Raw genomic sequence first — 18,666 nt, forward strand, 5'->3', positions numbered from 1 at the left:
GAGACATGTGTTGATCACCTACTATATGCAATAGATGTGATAGATGGTAAGGAAATACTTTGTATTAAAACTTTATGGTTTTATATATAGGAATATATTTAAGGATTATTTCTACCTCTAAAACATTTTATAGTTTCTAATAAAAGAGCTATTGGAACGTAGCTACACTTATTGTTTATCTACTCATTTGGCACTTTCTACACTACTTGGTATTATAGTTATAAATATGTATACACCTCTTCATTGTATCCACCATGGCAATCAGAAACAAATTACATTTAGTAGGTACTCAAACAGGTATGATAATGAATGAATATATAAGCACCTGATAAAAGTCGGAAATTATCTCCATCCTCACATGAAAATAATATGAAGAAAGAATTAGAGACGAAATAGACCAAATGAGCATTCTGACTTTATTGCTTTAAATCTAAAGCCATTATACATGTCCAGGATAATTACAATAGAAAAGGGAAAAAGAACAAATAGAAATAGAAAAATTTCTATTCCTTCTATACAGTAGTACTTTGTTAGGTATAGATGGAAAACATCAGTCAGAAGCATTAATTTGAATTTGTTGATAAAATGTAGTTAATTTTGGCATGTGTTTTACTTTGGTATATATACAAAGACTGTAATGAAGTTGAACTATCCTACCTTTCTTCTCATTTGTAATACTTTCATACGAACAAAAATGATGAATCCTACTGGAGGGGAGTCTTTATCAGAGACATGCCCCAACACAGGTGAAACGAAGAAAATCATTTTCCCTTCTTAGACCTCAGATTCCTAATTGAAAAACTTAGAAGACTGAATGAGATGATCTCTAAATTTCTACAATTCACATACACACATCAACTTATATATCATGATGTAGGTGGACAGCAAGACTATACTTTTTGGCCCCACGATACTAGGGTTGTCATGTGACTTGCTCAAAGCAAAAGTGATACATCCTAAGAGCCAAGTGAAATAAAAGTCTGGCATCTCTTTCTAACTCTGCCATAAAAATGGCAACATCCCCAAAAGAGGTTTTTCCTTCAGTTTGGATCCTGGAATGAAGATGACATGGAGCAGAGCCACAGCTAGTCAACAGCTGGCACTAACCAAAGGGAAATACACCTTTCTTGTTATTACTACAGAATAACCTAATAAAAGCTAATTAAATACAAAAATTTGCTAAAAATTGAGTATCGGTTTGTAGTTAAACTTTAAAACACAAAAACTCACAATCAATAGAAATCTGATCATGTAAGTTATGACATAATGGAAATAAGTTAAAAAGCAACTTTTAAAAATAAAAAAAACATTGTATTTGTAGTAAAAGAAATTAATTTAAACATATACATAGCATTTTCCTTGTGATTTCTGGCTTGAATCCTTGAATGACTATTCCAAATAAGAATCAATATTTCTTAAAAACTGTTCTTCATCACTAAGATATTCCAAGATAATACTTCCGCCATTATATAAAGGATAATTTTCCTTAGTAATCCAGGTTTCCAAAGTATGATCCAATGGTAAGGCTTCTCCTGAAGGAATATGACATAACCTTAATTTCTGTTTGGAGAGAAATAAATCATACTAATGAATAAACATGCTTGTATAGAGTATCCTAAAACTTTTAGAGAAAAATGATTATAGCTAGATGTTACCTTGGCTATTAATTTGTTATTGTCATTTTTAAGACTGGCTAGAGAAGCTGCACAGTCTATGACCTTTCCAATGCTCCATCGATGGCAAAAGAACATTGGTTTGCTCTTTTCTTTGCTCCCCTTAGGTAAGAAAACCTGAAAGTAAATTCTTTCTGTCTGTAAAAATAAAAAGTTAAAATACAGATTATATATATGAAATAGACATCTGTTTATGTTATGTCTGGTGACATCCCTTCCTTTCTTCTTCTGGTAAGAAGATTACCTTCTAACAATGCAACTTTTAGCAGGAATACCAATCATAGTAGCCCAGCATCCACCTAAATGCACAGGCATATGACCAGGACCTAGCCAGGGTGATCTTTGTAAAGACAAGCAAGTGACCTAAGTTGGGACAATCATGGAATTTTATGTTCAAAAACTGGGGGGAAGGAAATCCTCTTTTTTCTGAGTTTTTAAAGTCTTACTGAATTAAACCTGGAGCTGCCTGCAACTATTCCCCCCACTCCTTAGACATTCCTAAACTAATGTGGAAAAAGTCACCTTAAATGGGAAAGAATGAGTACAATACACAGAGAGAGAAGTCAAGAAAACAGATGGACTCTTTCTGTATAATTTGAGCCCCTTGAGACTAGATCAATCCATCATTCCCCATTATATGAGGAAAAAAATTCATTTTGATGGTGCTAGTTGGAGTCAAGTTTCTGTCACTTGTAATTGAAAGCTTCCTGACACATATAACATTTCATGTGAAAGACCTCACTAAATATTTAGAGACAGCAGAACTTTTTAGAAGAAAGTCAAAACGAAAACAAAACAAAACAAAAAAACCCCCAGACAAGTACCTTATCAGCAAAAGAGAGAAACTTGGAGATGGTTTCTCTAATATTTTATACCCTATCTGCTTCCTTATATTGTATTTTCTTGCTTAACTAACAAATGCAGGAAAAGGAAAAGTAGTAGCAAAGATGCTAGGTCTTTAATCTTCCCTGATTCCTAAAAACTGTAAGTGCTGGCTTGATCAATTATTGCTACAATAAAAATTTTGGCATACCTGGAGCATCTCTAAGTATGGGGGAAAACATCATAATTATTTAAGATATAATAGATTCAACACAATTCCCATCTCAGCACTAAGGAATTTAGATGTCTTGAAGACAAGAGGAGTATGTTGTTACAAATAACAAACGTTAAAAGAAAAAATAAGAAATAATTGGAAATTCAAGCTTTGGGCCAACTCTATAACCAAACAGTCCCTGCTCCAAAAACAAAGAAACAAGAACACACATATGAGAAGAGAAAATTAAAAAGACATAGCCTCACCTAAAAAAAAAATTAAATAAATAAATAAATAAAGTCTGAAGATCAAAAATAAAACAGAAATGCAAAGTGATAGGCAGGCTGAGTCAGTGGCTTTCAGAGCTTCAGAAGAGGAAGAGGTAGTTAGGAGTTCAGCTTGTGGATAAAGGGGAAATAACAGCACCCCATGGAGATAATGATACAGCTCCTGGGTCAGGCCCACTGCTTGGAAGTGGAAGCTAATGTGGGACTTGTGCTCTAGGAAAGGAGACTAAAGAAGTTACTGCTGTATGTTGACTAAGGCGACTGCTTATGTAAACCAATATTTAGGGAGGCAGAAAAGCACAGATATAACCTCCTGACAGTGAACAAAGTCACAGTTTTCCAGCCCAGTAAATGCATGTATAACAACCTGGAAATCTCTGTAGGGCAGAAGCACAAACTGCCAATCTCAAAATTGGATTTGGAATGAAGGTCCTGGGTGAGTGGGCCAGGAAGAAGAAAATGTAAAATTGCCAGATAAGCATTGTTGAGTAAGGGGAGGAAGAGAGATACAGAAAAAACCTCCTACTTGAAACAAACATATAAAATCAGTAAACTAAAATTTCAAAACTAATTGTAGGTTATTAACTAGCTCGTTATGAGCAAATAACTGAACTTAAAAAAAGACATTCAAATTAGTTATTCGGGATGCATGAGGAGATAAATTAAGGAATAACATCCAGAAAAACTAACAGGAAGTTATGAAACCAAAACAGGCAGAAACGAAACAAGAAAAAACATAAAAGATCCAATTACAAATATAAAAGTTAAAGAAGTTTCATACACTGTGAGTTCTGCAAGGAAAAGAAAAAGAAAAAAACAGTTTCTGAAATAAGAAACTCAAACAGGATAAATTTTTATAATTCTCAATAAAAAGGCTTAAAAGGCTTAATTCATTAAAAGATGGATTTGAGGAAGTCATCTAGAATGCAGCACAAATAGACACAAAGAGAAAAAATTACAGATTCCCAAAATATGTCAACAAGAGTTACGAATGAGAAGGAATGGTGAAGAAGCAATATTCAGAGAGAAAATTACTTCAATTTTCCAAAAGTGAAGAGGTAAGTCAAAATTGAAAATGTACTTGAAGTGCCCAGCTGGATAATTAAAATAAATCCATACCTAGAGAACACTGCACTGGACTCAAAATTTTTTTTCTCTACATTAGTAGTAAGTACCTAGAAATAGAAGTGGGTAGAAATATTTTGTTCACAATAAAAACAGAAATCATAAAATAATTAGCAATGAGAATAAGGAATAAGACAAAATGAGAAAAATATAAAATGCTACAGGAAGCAATAAAACATGATTTGAATAAATTAAAAGGTTTTTTTCATATGAGGTTCTTAGGAAGGCAATGTCATAAATATGACAATGTCAAAAAAAATTTCCTCCCCAATTAATATATATCATATAATGCAAATCCAATGTGAATCCTTCAGGAGGGGTCCTGAGTCAAGCCTAAAGCCCAGAGTTGCTAATAAATTGCAGGTAGGAAATTGCATTTTACTTCAACTAAAATCACAGAAATCACTCAAGAATGAATTGAAGAGGTTTTGCATCAGTTACTAATATCTCACGAGCAAGGAAGGGGCCAGAATTCCTAGGTCAAAAAGGAGGATGCCAAGAGGGTATAAAATCCCCATGAGAATGGCAAAGGGGCCTTATAAGAAATGGTTGAATCCTCACTTCCCACAGCCACTATTATTCACATCTTACACCCTTGAGGGAAACATTGGGGGATGTAAGCCACATTTTTAATACCACGTTGTGATATCTCTTGCTTTTTATTTTTTTTATAATCGTACTCTCATTTTCACCTTTAAAGAGTCTATATTCTTTAATAGCAACTGTTGGAGTCTATCGTTCACAATATTGTCCCATGAGGCAACCATGAAAATCCTGAGAGGTGTTTTTCAAAATTTGGATATAATAATCATAAAGTTCATACGGATTAATAAATGCTAAAGATAAAAAAAAAAAAAAAACCTAAGAAAGAAATATGGAAAAATATGGATGAAACTTGCATAATCAGATACAGAACATTCTTTAATGCCACTGGATCAAATCAATTTGGTATTAATGCATGAGTAAAAAATAGATAAGTGGAATAGCATAGGAAATTAAAAAATAGATCCATATATATAAAATGCTATAATTTATTGTGAGGTCATGTTTTGGTATTTCAATTCGATGAAACAAAGATTATTTATTTGTTTGTTTGTTTGTTTATTTTGGTGGTTGGCTGGTACAGGAATCCAAAGGTGACTTATCTAATAATTAGTGATGGAAAAACTAGCTAAACAAATAGAAAATAATAAAATTGGACCCTTAGTATATTTCATACACTAAAAAGAAAAATCCAAATGGATTAAAGACAAATAAAAAAACAAATCTTAAAGAAAACCAAAACGTAAGTGAAAAAAAAGACAGACTTTAGAAAAATTTAAAACATTGAGAAATGAGAAATGTAAGTGAAATCAACACATTTGATAGATTTTGGAAAAAAGTTTGCAAAGCAGATTGATTATAGATAAAGGATTAATATCTATACACTCCAAGAGCTTCCATAAGTTGACCAAACAGAATAAAAAGACAAACCACTCAAAAGAAAAAAATCAAAGACTATAAATGGGCAAATCAGAGAAGAGCAATTCCAAATGGGCAAAGAAACATATTAAAAGATGCTCAAACTGAATAGTAGTCAAAGAAATACAAATTAAAGCAATCATGAGATACCTTTTTACAGCCACCAAACTGGAAAACAATAAGAGTGAGAACAGCTACTGGAAACCATGGCAGGAGAAGGGCACTCTCATGTCTGGCCACAGAGGCATACTAAAATGGTTAGGATGGCAGGCTCTTACCACCTGAGTGATCGTAAGCAATACTTAATTTTGGATTACTTATCTGTGAAATGAGGATAATATCACAGAAAAGTTTTTGAGTACTAAAGGGGATAAAAAAAAATCTACAGCCCAAAACAATGCCTGGCATAGGTAATCAGTCAATAAAATTTGACTATTATAATTATTGCTGGAAGAAACATGAATTATTGCAACTTCTTTGTAATGTACTTTGGCAATAAATACTAAAATTTAAAATACACATACTCTTTGATATGGCAAACACACTCTTGGGAGTTTATCTCTCACAGAAATAATAGTACCAGAGTAAGGCTACTTAGCACAGTGGCAAAAACTAGAAACAAAGTGATTGCTCACCAATAGGAAAATGGCAAAATGAATCACAGTACATCCACACCACACAATATTATGCAACTTTTAAAGAAAATTATTTAAAGCCACACCAGCTCACTTGAGGGAATTTCTACTAGGCATTAATGAGAGAATATATAATCTACCCAAAACCTCCGTTATTTTCAATAATATCCCTAATCACTATATGACATATTATATATTTAATAACTGTCTCACCCCAATAAAATATAAACTCCACAAGGGCACTGTTTTACTCACTGCTGTGTCCCCAGGGCCTGGTATAAAGAATATATTCCAAAAAAGCAGCATGTTGACTAAATGAATATAATGCCATTTTTGTAAAATAATTACAGAAAAACGCTCTTTATGCCTTTGCATACATATACAAGTAGAATACATTTCCATTTATGTAAAATTAAACATACGTATATACACATGTACATACAGTATATATGGATATGTGCATGTATATATATGTATGTGTTTATGTGTATGTATACATATTATATATGTAGGTATGCACACATAAATACACACATATACATACATATATCTCTATACACCTATATTTACACACGTACACATAAAAATTGATGATAAGGGTAAAAACATATCTACAAACTTGTGGAGTGCTCCATAATATATGGTTAAGTGTTTTAAGAACATTGTTTCTGAAGCCAAGTTACCTGGTTTCAAACATTAGCAGTTTTCCATTTACAGCTATGTTACTGGAAAGTTACTTAACCTTTTTTTGTCTCAGTTTTCTAATCTGTAAAATAGAGTTAATAGTGCATACCTCATAAATTTGTTGCAAGGATAAAATGTGTTACTTTGTTACTAGAACAAAGTAAGTGCTATACAAGTTTTTACTATTATGTTTTAAGTAATAAAAGAATTGCAAAGTAATGTGAATAATATTATTGGATACTTTAGCAAAGGTCTCCTCAACTCTGTCACTATTGACATTTTGGATCAGAAAATTCTCTGTTATGGGTCCTGTCCTGTGTACTGTAGGATGTTTAACAGCATCTCTGGCCTCTACTCACTAGATACCAGTAGCCCCCCATCCCCAACTGCGACAAGCAAAAATGTCCCCAGACATTTTCATATGTCTCCTAGGAGACAAAATCACCCTCAGCTGAGAACCACTGCTTTAGAAGGATGGAAATGAGTAAGGGACACAGGAGGGTGTGTTTGTTTTTTTCTACATGCATCTTTTAATATACTTGTTAAAGGTATGTACTAACTTTGCAATTTTAAAAGTATCAAATAAATAAAATTTCAAACAGGAAAGATATTAAGGATAATTATTAAAATCAGAAAACTGTTATCAATGGTTTTTAAACCAGAAGAATAAAAGTGAATATGGAAAATTCAATCAGTACAAAAGACGACAGGAAAGAGAAAGAATCAAAGAAAAATGATTATGAACAGAAAACCTAAGATGGAAGAAATACGTTCAAATGCATCAATGATTACAATAAATATAAAAGGATTCAACTCACCTATAAAAGAGAGATACTATCAAACTGGATTAAAAAAACAAAGTCCAGCTACATGCTGCTTACAAGAGACACCCTAAAACAAAACAACACAGAAAAGTTGAATATAAAGGAATGAAAAAAGGACATAATAGTTAAATATTCACCAAAAGAAAGCTATTGAAACAATATTCCTATACTTCAAAACAGGATTTAACACAAAATTCATAAAGAAGATAAAAAAATGAAGAAACCCTATTCACCCGATACTACACAATTCAGCAAAACTGTTAGAATTATAGGAAAAAAGATAACAAAACCAAACCCATAGTGGGTGATTTTAGCACATCTGTCTCAAAAACTGACAGATTAAGCAGACCAAAAATTAGTAAGCACATGAACACACAAACACATATGCATACATATGGACAGAGATAGAGAATGCAAATGATAATGCCAATAGGACAAAATGTAAATTACTGGTGCATTTGGGTAAAGGATATGGAAAAGTTCTTCGTACTGTTCTTGTAACTTCTCTGTATTTGAAATTGTACAAAAATAAAGATAACCAAAAAAAACACACCCAAACAAGTACATTGAAAATAAGTAAGGTGACATTCTAGATGACAAGTTGGAAAAAACAAAGCAGAAAGAAATAAAAGAGTAGAAATTAGTGCAACAGAAAACAAAGAAACAACAGAGGTCAATAAAACCAAAACATGGTTCTTTGAAAAGACTAACATGAAAATAAAGATAAACCTCTAGCAACACAGTTTAAGGGGAAATAAAAGTACAAATGAAAAATATTCAGAATGAAATGGAACAACTAAAGACACAATAGAGATCTTGGATCATAACACTTAAACTTCATAAAAATAAACTGGAAAATCTACATCAAATAAGAATTTTTTTAAAAAATATGATTTACCAAACTGATTTCAGAAGAAACAGATTATCCAAATAAACCAAGTAGTATATAACACATTGGAATAGTATTCAAAATTCTCCTCTCAAAAAAGAAAACATATCTAAAAGTTATAACTGAATGTAACCACCTTCAAGAACAAAAAATCACCACTTTCTACAACTATCTCAAAGAACAGAAGAGGGAAAGCTGCTTAATTAATTTTACTAATATAATCTTGATATTAATGCCACCAAATAACACTAAATAATATGTTAGCAAATGAATTTGGTGATGCATTTTAAAACAATTATATACCAAAGTCAAGTGGTTTATCCTGAAATACGTGAATAATTTAACAATAGAAAAATTGATCAATGTAACTTATCAAATTAATAAGGAAAAAATGATCATCTTATTATATGCAAGAAAAAAATTATAGTAAAGTTTAATGCTCATTCATAATATAAATTCTTAGCAAATTAGGAATAGGAAGAAATATCATTAACCTGATAAAGACTACTATTAAATACCTACTGAAAACATAATACTTGATGAAACTTTAGAAGCATTTGCATTAAGTCAGAAACATGATGAAGATGCCTGCTACTACCCATACTATTCAACACTGTTCTGGAGATCTCAGCACTAAGACAAGTAATGATAATAAAAAGAAGGAGTAAGAGGAAAGAAAATTCTTGGAAAAAAAACCCAACAAAAACTGGCATTTGCAGAAGATATGACTGCACAAAAAATCTACAAAGTATGAGAAATATTAGTGATATATTTGTGGGATAGCAATAAATAATTACTAAAATGTAATTTTTTTTTAAAAGTATCATTTACAATGACAGCAAAAATTATAAAGAGCCTAAGAATGAACCTAAGAAAAGAAAAATGAACAATTATGGCAAGCATTATAGAATATTGCTTAAACATATTAAAAAAAGACCTAAAGAAAAGTTGGAAAGATAAACTATAGACACGGATGGGAAGAGTCAAAATTCTAAAGATGTCTACTGTCTCTAACCTAAAATTCAGCACAATTCTTATGAAAACTGTAATTTTACAGAACAGAACAAAGTGATCCTAAAATTTTTAAGGAAGAATAAATGGACAAGAATAAATATGGTGGAAAGCACTAATGGAAGGAGATAAATCAGTACTAACACTGACAATAGGAAGTGGACAATGTCTAATAAAGCTGAAGATTAGCAAATCCCATTTCCCAGCTTTTTTATTTCTAGATATATTCCTAGAGTAGCATTTTTTAATCTTATGGTCTCAATCCATCAGGGGTTAGAAAATTAACCTAATAGGTTCTGACCAACAATCTTTAAAATAAAATAAAATAAAAATTACCAGAATATATAACACATATTAAGGCTAAGTATAATTTAATGAAACTGTGTTAAGGTGTGTGTTAAGGTACACACACACACACATACGGGGTTGTTGTATAAACTAAATGATACTGTGAAGTTTCTTGGCAGCTAGCCAGTAGGAGGAACCAAACCCTTGACCTTGGTGTTACTGGCCAGCCAATATTATGAAGTTTTAAAGAAACTGTCCTAGAGAAACTGTCCAACACATATGCAAGGATGTTCACAGCAGAATACTTTATAATAGCAAAAATTGGAAAAACCTGAATTTTGTTTATTAAGGGAATGCATAAACTGGGGTATACTCACACTATGGAATAATGTACAGCTATCAAAATGAATAAACTAGATCAAATGTATCAGCATGGATAAATGTTAAAAACACGATGCCACTAGAAAAAAAAAGTTGCAGAAGGATACATATGGTTCACTGCCATTTCTGTAAAGCGAAAACACAAAACTATGTATTATTTATGCAGACATATACCATGTAATATAAATGATATATGTCAAGTCCAGCTTAGTTACATGATGAGAAGGAGGAATAAAAAAGGGACTTCAACTATATTTGGAAATTTTTGGTTTTCAAAATCCCCTAAGACCAACCTGTGGCAATGACTTGTCCCCATCAGCATGCATCTTTAATTTCATCAACGCAACCTTTGCAGCAGTTTCACTATTTTTTGCACCTCTCCATCGTTTATTTGCTGTCTCTCCTGTCTTGGAATCTAATAAATAAGTGTATGCATGTAAGAACATAAGAACTTTTATATTACATTTTCCCAGAGTTTTATTAAACAGCATTTATTAATTATGGCCCTGAAATATACACAAATTACACACAATAGATATATAGAGACCACATTTATTGTATAGGCATTGTATTTACATGATCAATGGAAAAATATCATTGAGGTTTATCTAAGCAAATTCCACATCAAAAAAATCAATTATATGCTTCTTTCCAACTTAAGGCTATTTAATCTAAAGTGGCCACTAATACTTTTACAGTGAGCCCTAAGATTTGGTTATGAAAGATTTTAATAAAGGTACTATCCTTAATACAGAATGAAAATTCTGAACTAATCTATTAGCAGAGAGACTGACTAAGTCACAGATACATTCTTTCCTGGTACTCCATATCATCAGCAGCATTCATAGTACGGCTGACAAGCCTTAGAATTTAGTCTTTAGAGAAAGCAATCTACTACTTCAACCTCATGAATACCATTTCTAACCATGATGGTTAAATACCTGATCTAAGTGGCCCAGCAAAAGAGAACATACGGTAGCATACTTCCAAACAATTTCCAAATTTTCTTTGGTCAAGCAGGCATTTTGAGAAATACTGTCACAAGAATGTCATTAAAATGCAAGTTATTACCACTGGGGCTCTTAACAATGCCTTCTATAGCTGGTAAACAGACATAAGATGCAGGAGCTCTAGATCTAATAGAGTTCATGGCAATGAAGAGAGCAAGAAAACAATCTTTCTAGATACTTACCAATAATGTCTTTAACAAGTTTCTGAGTGGCAGCCATACGAGGCTTTGGGATTTCCAGTTTTTCACACTCGTGATCTGACTGATGACGGTGTCTATAGGCAACAGAAAAGTGACAGTAGTTCATGTATTTGTATACAACTTAAACAGATATATAAAGCTTCAATGGTCTAAGTGATCACCTCAGGCAAAAATTTTTCTCACAATAAGGACATATAACTGCCACAAGCTCTCTTTCAGCACAGTCCTTGAATGAACATGGGTAAGATTTATGTTTATCTGTCTTCATTTGCTCATTGGTTACAGTCACCTGTAAATGTAAAAAGGGAAAAATGACATTATATTTCTATTTCACATTTAAAACAAATCAAGAAATCTGTTTTGGAAGGCAGCATTCATATCATTTTTGCTTAAACTTATTACAGGAAACTACACACTCACAAAAATTATAATGAGTGTTTGTGTAAGAAATGATTACTGTGCTAACTGTTTTACGTTAACACATTTTTCCTACTTTGGTAGTGTGCTATTATGATATATACATGTATATGTTGGTTTTGGTCCACGGTTCCTGGCTCCTAACTCCCACCGTCCTTGTTCTTTTATTAGAATGCTGGGGCACTTTAGGCCTTAGAAGCAGGACTCAGAAAACAGAATCTCTCTCTCTGCCCTTCTCCTACCCTCCTTTCACCTGCTCCTTTTTTTTCTCAAGGCTAATAATATACTCTAAACTTCCCCCTGCCTTTCTGTCTTATAGCTAGTCATAAAGAAATTCTCTGCCCTACCTTCTCTAATAGTAGGTCATAAGACCCCCATTCCAGAAGAGCTTTTGCCCCATACCTGGGAAGAAGGCATGCTGCAGAGAGGCCAAGAAGAATCTGCACAGGCAGGCCTTGCTGGGTTTTCTCACTTAGTCTATCAGCATTAGCTCAAATCCTGTTTGTCCAATCACATTTCTACATGGTTGTCCACGCTTCAATCATACCTATCCAATGAAGTCTCCATAAAAGGCCCAAGATGAGGTGGTACAAGAAGCTTCTGGACAGCCGAACTCTACTGCCAGAAGGTAATGAGCTGAACCCATTACCTCAACTCCAGAGCAACAAAAGCTCCTGAGCTTGGGACCCTTCCAGACCTGGCTCTAAGTACCTCTTCATCTGGCTGTTTATTTGTATCTTTTAAAATATCGTTTATAATAAACTGGTAAACACGTTTCCCTAAGTTCTGTGAGCTGCACAATCAAATTAATCAAGCCTAAAGCATGGGAACCTCGACTTGAAGCTGGTAGGTCAGAAGTTCCAGAGGTCCTGACTTGTGACTGGTATCCGCAGTAGGTTCAATCTTGGGGGACTAAGCCCTCAACCTGTAGTATATAACACTATCCCACTGGAGGAAGAATATGATGAAGACATGAATTCCAATGTATATTTATAAATATATAGCCTAATGCTGTAAGTGGAATTACCTAAACAGAAATGTTAAGAACTAAGAATTATGAGGATCAGAATTTATAAATACCAAGTAGACCAATTTTTCTTTAAAACACAGAAAAATAACATAAATGAAACAAAAGCCTCTTTACATAATCAGTTTAAGTATGCTAAACTTTAATCTCTGCCCACACTGACTGGCTTTAAATCTAAACAAATTCTAAATGAAAATATACGAATATAGATATGTCTTATCAGATTGCAGAACTATTAACATACCTCAGGACAACCATGAGACTCTCTGCTTCTGTGTTCAAGGCTTAAATAATAATAAAAAAATAGTGTTTATTTAAATGCAATCGAATAATTAAAATGACTATAGTAATTTGAGATATCTTAATGTTTAGCATCCTAAAAATAAATTACGTTCAAGCTACATTAATAACTTTGCACATAAGAATAAACTGAAATGACAGATAATTTACATATGAAGCATTTATAGTCTCCAAAGTTTTAAAACACAAACCTTCAACTTTAATATAAAACAATTCACCACTCCAAATTACCTTTACTCTCAGTGCTTTCAGGTGTGTGAATACCAACAAATTTTTCAATTCCTTTTATTTCTTAAAGACCATCAGTAGGAAAATATCAAAGAAGTGCTGTAATTCTAAATGATTTAAAAATACGCATTACTTTTACTTACTTCTAATGAATCTTCCTGAATTATACTCTGAAAAGAATTTGTTCTTTCAGTGCATAAATTAAATGCTTGATTTTTAAAAGCTTAACTGTAAAGAAAACATATTTTTCAAAATTCCTGGTTAGTTCCCAGGCTTTACTTTGCGTGTGATGTGTTCAAATGACATTTGATATCATTTTAAGAATTTTACAGTTTGGGCTTTTTTCATTTTATTAATTAAAATAAAGAGTAATAAGTATAGCTGGGTATTTTAACCATATTCCTTATATAGTAGATATTATTTTCTGCTTGTAATTAAAAGACACAAATACAGTTTTTACATAAAATTCACATATATAAACCCCACTTCTGGATGTGTAAAGATCAGTCACAAATAACTAATGAGAGCCTATGTATAGTCTGTTTCTTTTTTCCAAGTGATACTATACCGAATATCAAATATCAAGAGCTAAACTAACAACTACTTTAAATCACTCTGCTTTTCAGAAATAATACACATTACAAACACTAAAATTACTTCCAAATTCTGCATAAAATCTTAACTTACCAAAATATTCCTGAACAACCATCACATACAAATGGAAGAAAATCTAAAATATAGAAAAAATGTTGTATGTACAGGTAAATATCTGATTTTGTTTTAGTTTCCTTAAGCAAAAATAACCTTATAAGTAATGAAGCACCTCTATAGGAGAACTTCCCTTTTTGAGTATTATCCAAACACAGCAAGTCACTAGGTAACAACTGTTGAACAAAAGTCATCCTCAATAACTCTAAAAGAAAGTAACTGGATTGACAGGAGATAGATATTACTTGTACTAGCTTTGCTATATCAGAGGAAGTTCTCATGGTATTTATTATTTTGATTTGTTTTGTTTCCCAGATTTACTGGGTGTTGTTTTTAAGAACTATACTGCAAAAATTCTGCATTTAGAGTAAAAAACCTGGGCTTCAATTCTGATTCCAGTGTTTATTAATCTAGCAATGCCAGATCAATACTAGCAATTACTTAATAGTAAATTACTTAACAGTAAAGCTTTGGATATATTTATTTGGTATAGTATATAGTGTATGTGTGTTGGTCTCTGTATGTATGTGTATATTTGTACACAAAACCAAAGCCCTATTATATAGATATAAATAGATATGAGGGTACTTCAAAAAGTTTGTGGAAAAATAGAACTAAAAGATAATACAAATCTCTCTATATAGATACAAGCCTATTTATATATAAATATATAGATACAAGCATATAGTATCTGTGTATATGTGTATGCATGTATGTATATATTTCTATCTGTATCTATGCTGTATGCCATACTTGCCTCATAGAGTAAATGTAAAAACCAAACGAAATACATGTAAAAGAACAGTAACAAAGCAACTATAATTAATAAGAATAATCACAACAATTAACTTCTTTTGAGTATGCTCAACTCAAAAAAATACTGCAGTGACTGGGTGGAGATACTTTCAAAAGAGACCTCAAAAATTCAATAAATGATTGATATTTCAAATTAATTACTGAATTGTTTCTTTCTTTGCTCTTAAGTTAGGATCAAGTAATTAAGCAACAACTAAGTTGGAATCTGAACTTTTGGAAAGCACATAAAAGTATTCATTCTCAGATGTGGCAACTAACTATTAATCACTATCTAAATTGTTTTCAGTACACTTCATATTCAATTGCAGTATACAGCCAAGTGAGGCTGGATATATCCAATCATACCACTTTCACTAACTGAAAACCAGGAGGTAGTACTCATTCCCACTTTAGAGAAAGCTACAATTGCCTTGAAAAGATCTCATTCCACAGGGTATCCTAACCCAAAATAGAAAGAAGATGTCCTATTGTATCCAAAAAGGACCCCTGGATAATTATGCCATCCACAAGAGGGCCTGAATAGTTCTTGCCTCACCTGAGAAGTGGGCTTGATGAACCGTCAGTGTTGTTAGTAAAACATGATACTGTGAGCTTCTGCTTCATATCAAGAAATTATGGATACATTTGTCAACGAGAGAAAAAAAGTCAAAGCATGTAATACTCTACAAAACTTTTATGTCTTTTTCAATATGGATAAATTGTACATGCTTGCTATTTTGCGACTTTTGGTAACCGAGTAAGTATTATATGCAAACCAGAAGGGCTCGGGGGAAAGAGTTAAGATAATTTCCTTGTACCCGATACCATCCTTCTATTCATCCAGAAGCTAGATGAAATTTAAGATACCAAATTAAATCTTAACCCCTTTCCAGTAGTCCCAAAGAGATAGGCCCTGCCCTGATCTCATCTCAGATATTGACACTAAAGACACATGAAGTTGTAAAGGAAGATGAACTATGTCCCAGACAGCAGATAATATGTATTGGACTCATTACATGTGAGGTTGGAAAGGAAGATGAACTGTCATAGATAATAGATGACATGCATTAGACTCCTTAGGGGGGATCAGGCACACCTGATATACATAATTACAGTCAAAACTCAAATGGCTAAGTTTCCACATGAAAGGACTGCAAGGAAACAGGTTCTTACCTGTTTAGTGGCTGGTGATTACAGCTAGTGGTAAAAAATTCATATACAGAGTGCTACAAATAAAAAGAACCTAGCAGGGATTGTGATGTTTGTCCTTTCACCCATGCCCATGGCAGGTATTATTAATCAATTATGACACACTGAACCTGGGCTCAACCTCAGAGTCCTCAACACAGTGATTCAGGCACTTGCTATAAATGACTGAAGCTGCAGGAGGAAATGAAACCTATTTTCCACCCTATGTAGTATGTGCCAAATATGATGATACACATTTGGAATGAGACCCAGGTATCAACGACTGGGCAGTCTGTGTGGCTCTAGTGCTTCAGGAACTTACCTGTTCCAACTGTATAACATCCTGAACCTGTACCACACCACTACGCGCTTTGTGTATTGCAAGGTCTCTCAGTCCAATGGAGGGAGGGCATCACCGTATTACTAATACTTTCTAAAATGCAGCTTACTAGGCTGAAAGTTCCTCTGTGTAAAAGACCATAGCTTATACCCTTATGTGGTCCCAGCACCAAAATCAATGCTCTGTAAATGTTCGCCCAAACAACGATAATCAGAATCAATGAATGATCAAGCTAGGAGAGCACAGAATAGTCTGAGGATCAGGATCCCTTTGAGAATCTGATAAAAGCTAGGAGCCTTCTCACAGACACTCTTTTCCTAAGAAGCCCATGAACACCAGGTTAAAAACTGGTCTCACCCAACTCTTCCGTCTGATAGATAAGTAACTGGTAAGTAAACAAAAGTGTGAGAAAGTGCCTAGCCCAAGGTCGCAGTGGCAAGGCCAGAGGAGCGCTCAAGTGTCCCGAACCACAGACGCAAGCGTCCTCCCTCCGCGCGCTCAGCAGAAAGGAGTGGGGGCTACGCGACCCAGCAGTGTGCTCCGTGGACTTCCCGGGCAAGGTGCTCTCGAAAACCAAAGAGAACACTGCAAGGTACGTTTTCAGGAATGCACAGCTCCCTTCCAAGGAGACCATAAGTCTCTTCCAAAGGCACAGGAGCAACAAAAAAGCCTCAACACACGTCACTGCAGACCCAGGAGGGACGTGCCCGCCCCACTCCTGCGGCTGGCCCCGGAGCCTCCCCTCACCCGCCACCCACACCTGTAGAGTCAAAGCGGGGCCCGGGTCTCCGTGGCCCAGAACGGGGACGCCCTCACCTCGCTGCCGGCACTGCTCCACTTGGCAGTGTTGCCCGATATCCAACTCCGCCATCTCCGCAGCAGAGGCAGGGGCTGGCAAAGCCGGAGGGGGCGGGGCGACGCCGCTCGCGCGACGCCTGCTGGGAGTGCGGCGGATCCAGGGGCGGAGCCTGCTGGTGGGGGCGGGGCGAGGGCCGGAAACCCGCTTGCGCAAAGTCCAGAATACACGAAGTCTAGGTGCCTATTGCGACGGTCTGCCGCCTGGTTCTTAAAGAAATACCCAGCTGCCTTACTGCAGGGTTGCGTGCCGCAGGTGCCTGCCTGCAGCCACCAGAATCGCGAACGGCCTCACAAAGGTTGTCTTTTTTTTTTTTTTTTTAATTCAACTCCAGGAACCAGCACAACTCTTGGCACAAGGTATTGCAAGAATCAAGTGACAGAGACGGACAGTGGTTTTTCAATACCAGTGTTACTTTATTATATAGTTTAAAGTAAATGCCCCTTGTAAGGGAGTCATTGGGCTTTTTAAAAAGTAAACGTTTCTTTTTTCTCTCTCTCTCTCCGTCCCCCCCCCCTTTTTTTCCTTCAATTCTGGTAGGAAAAATAAAAATCTAACTCTTCAGTTTAGAGAGTACAGACTCATTTGACAAAACTACCTGAAGAAGGCTTAATGAGGATTCTATTGGGATGTAAGGGAGTATCAGGTGCCTGGTGAGCCACCTCAAGGGTGCTGAGGAAGGAGATGCTCTTGGGATCAAATGTATACCATTCCACTGACGTGAAGCCAGACACCGCTCAGAGTGGATGTGTGACAATCAGCTACACTCACGACAGGAACTGAAAAAGTATCCAGTGCCTCCTACATAACTTTCAGGATTCCCAAATCAGTATTCATCGACGAAGGGGAATGGTGGGATGGGAAACAGGAATCGTTACTTGAAGATTTGCTCTTGAAAACTATTTAAGATTTCCGTTTCAGAATTGCTCGGGTGTCTGGAGAATTTAGAGCTGGAATTAGATTTTAGAGCTGGAAGTAATGTAAGGTACCATCTAGCTAATCCCAACCTCCTTAGCTTTTCTTTTTTGACGGATGAAACAGTTTATAGAAATTAAATGATTTGCCCAGATTAGTGGAAAAGACAACTAAAATCCAAGTACTAAGGACTTCTGGCATTCTTGAATTTAAGGATCGGTGGCCTCCCTGGATTTTGTATGTTTATTTTAGCTGATCAGGTCAATCAATAGTAAATTTTCTAGAATTTTAGTAGGTGTTTGAAATGTTCTAGATGAGTGGCAAATGTATTTTTTGTGAGTCCAATCAGAATGGGAATATTTTTATTTGGTTAGTTCTAGTAGACTTC

General features: G+C 34.5%; 1 protein-coding gene across 2 annotated transcripts; it reads right to left on the minus strand.

Moving 5' to 3' along the window:
• Positions 1-425: 425 nt before the first annotated feature.
• On the minus strand, positions 426-17,382 carry ZFAND1 (zinc finger AN1-type containing 1). 2 transcript variants are annotated; one of them, XM_063079808.1, is made up of 8 exons: positions 17,324-17,382; positions 14,164-14,206; positions 13,193-13,232; positions 11,666-11,793; positions 11,487-11,578; positions 10,588-10,709; positions 1,656-1,811; positions 426-1,532 (listed from the first exon to the last, which is right to left on the minus strand). In XM_063079808.1, exons 1-8 carry the CDS (start codon positions 17,376-17,378, stop codon positions 1,416-1,418), a joined length of 753 nt encoding a protein of 250 aa, XP_062935878.1. In that variant the 5' UTR covers positions 17,379-17,382; the 3' UTR covers positions 426-1,415. The 2 variants fall into 2 exon arrangements, with proteins under 2 accessions (XP_062935878.1, XP_062935877.1); XM_063079807.1 differs by having other exon boundaries at positions 426-1,560.
• Between the last annotated feature and the right edge of the window lie 1,284 nt (positions 17,383-18,666).

Source organism: Cynocephalus volans, chromosome 15 (genome assembly GCF_027409185.1).
Source record: "Cynocephalus volans isolate mCynVol1 chromosome 15, mCynVol1.pri, whole genome shotgun sequence".
NCBI classification, from domain to species: Eukaryota; Metazoa; Chordata; class Mammalia; order Dermoptera; family Cynocephalidae; genus Cynocephalus; species Cynocephalus volans.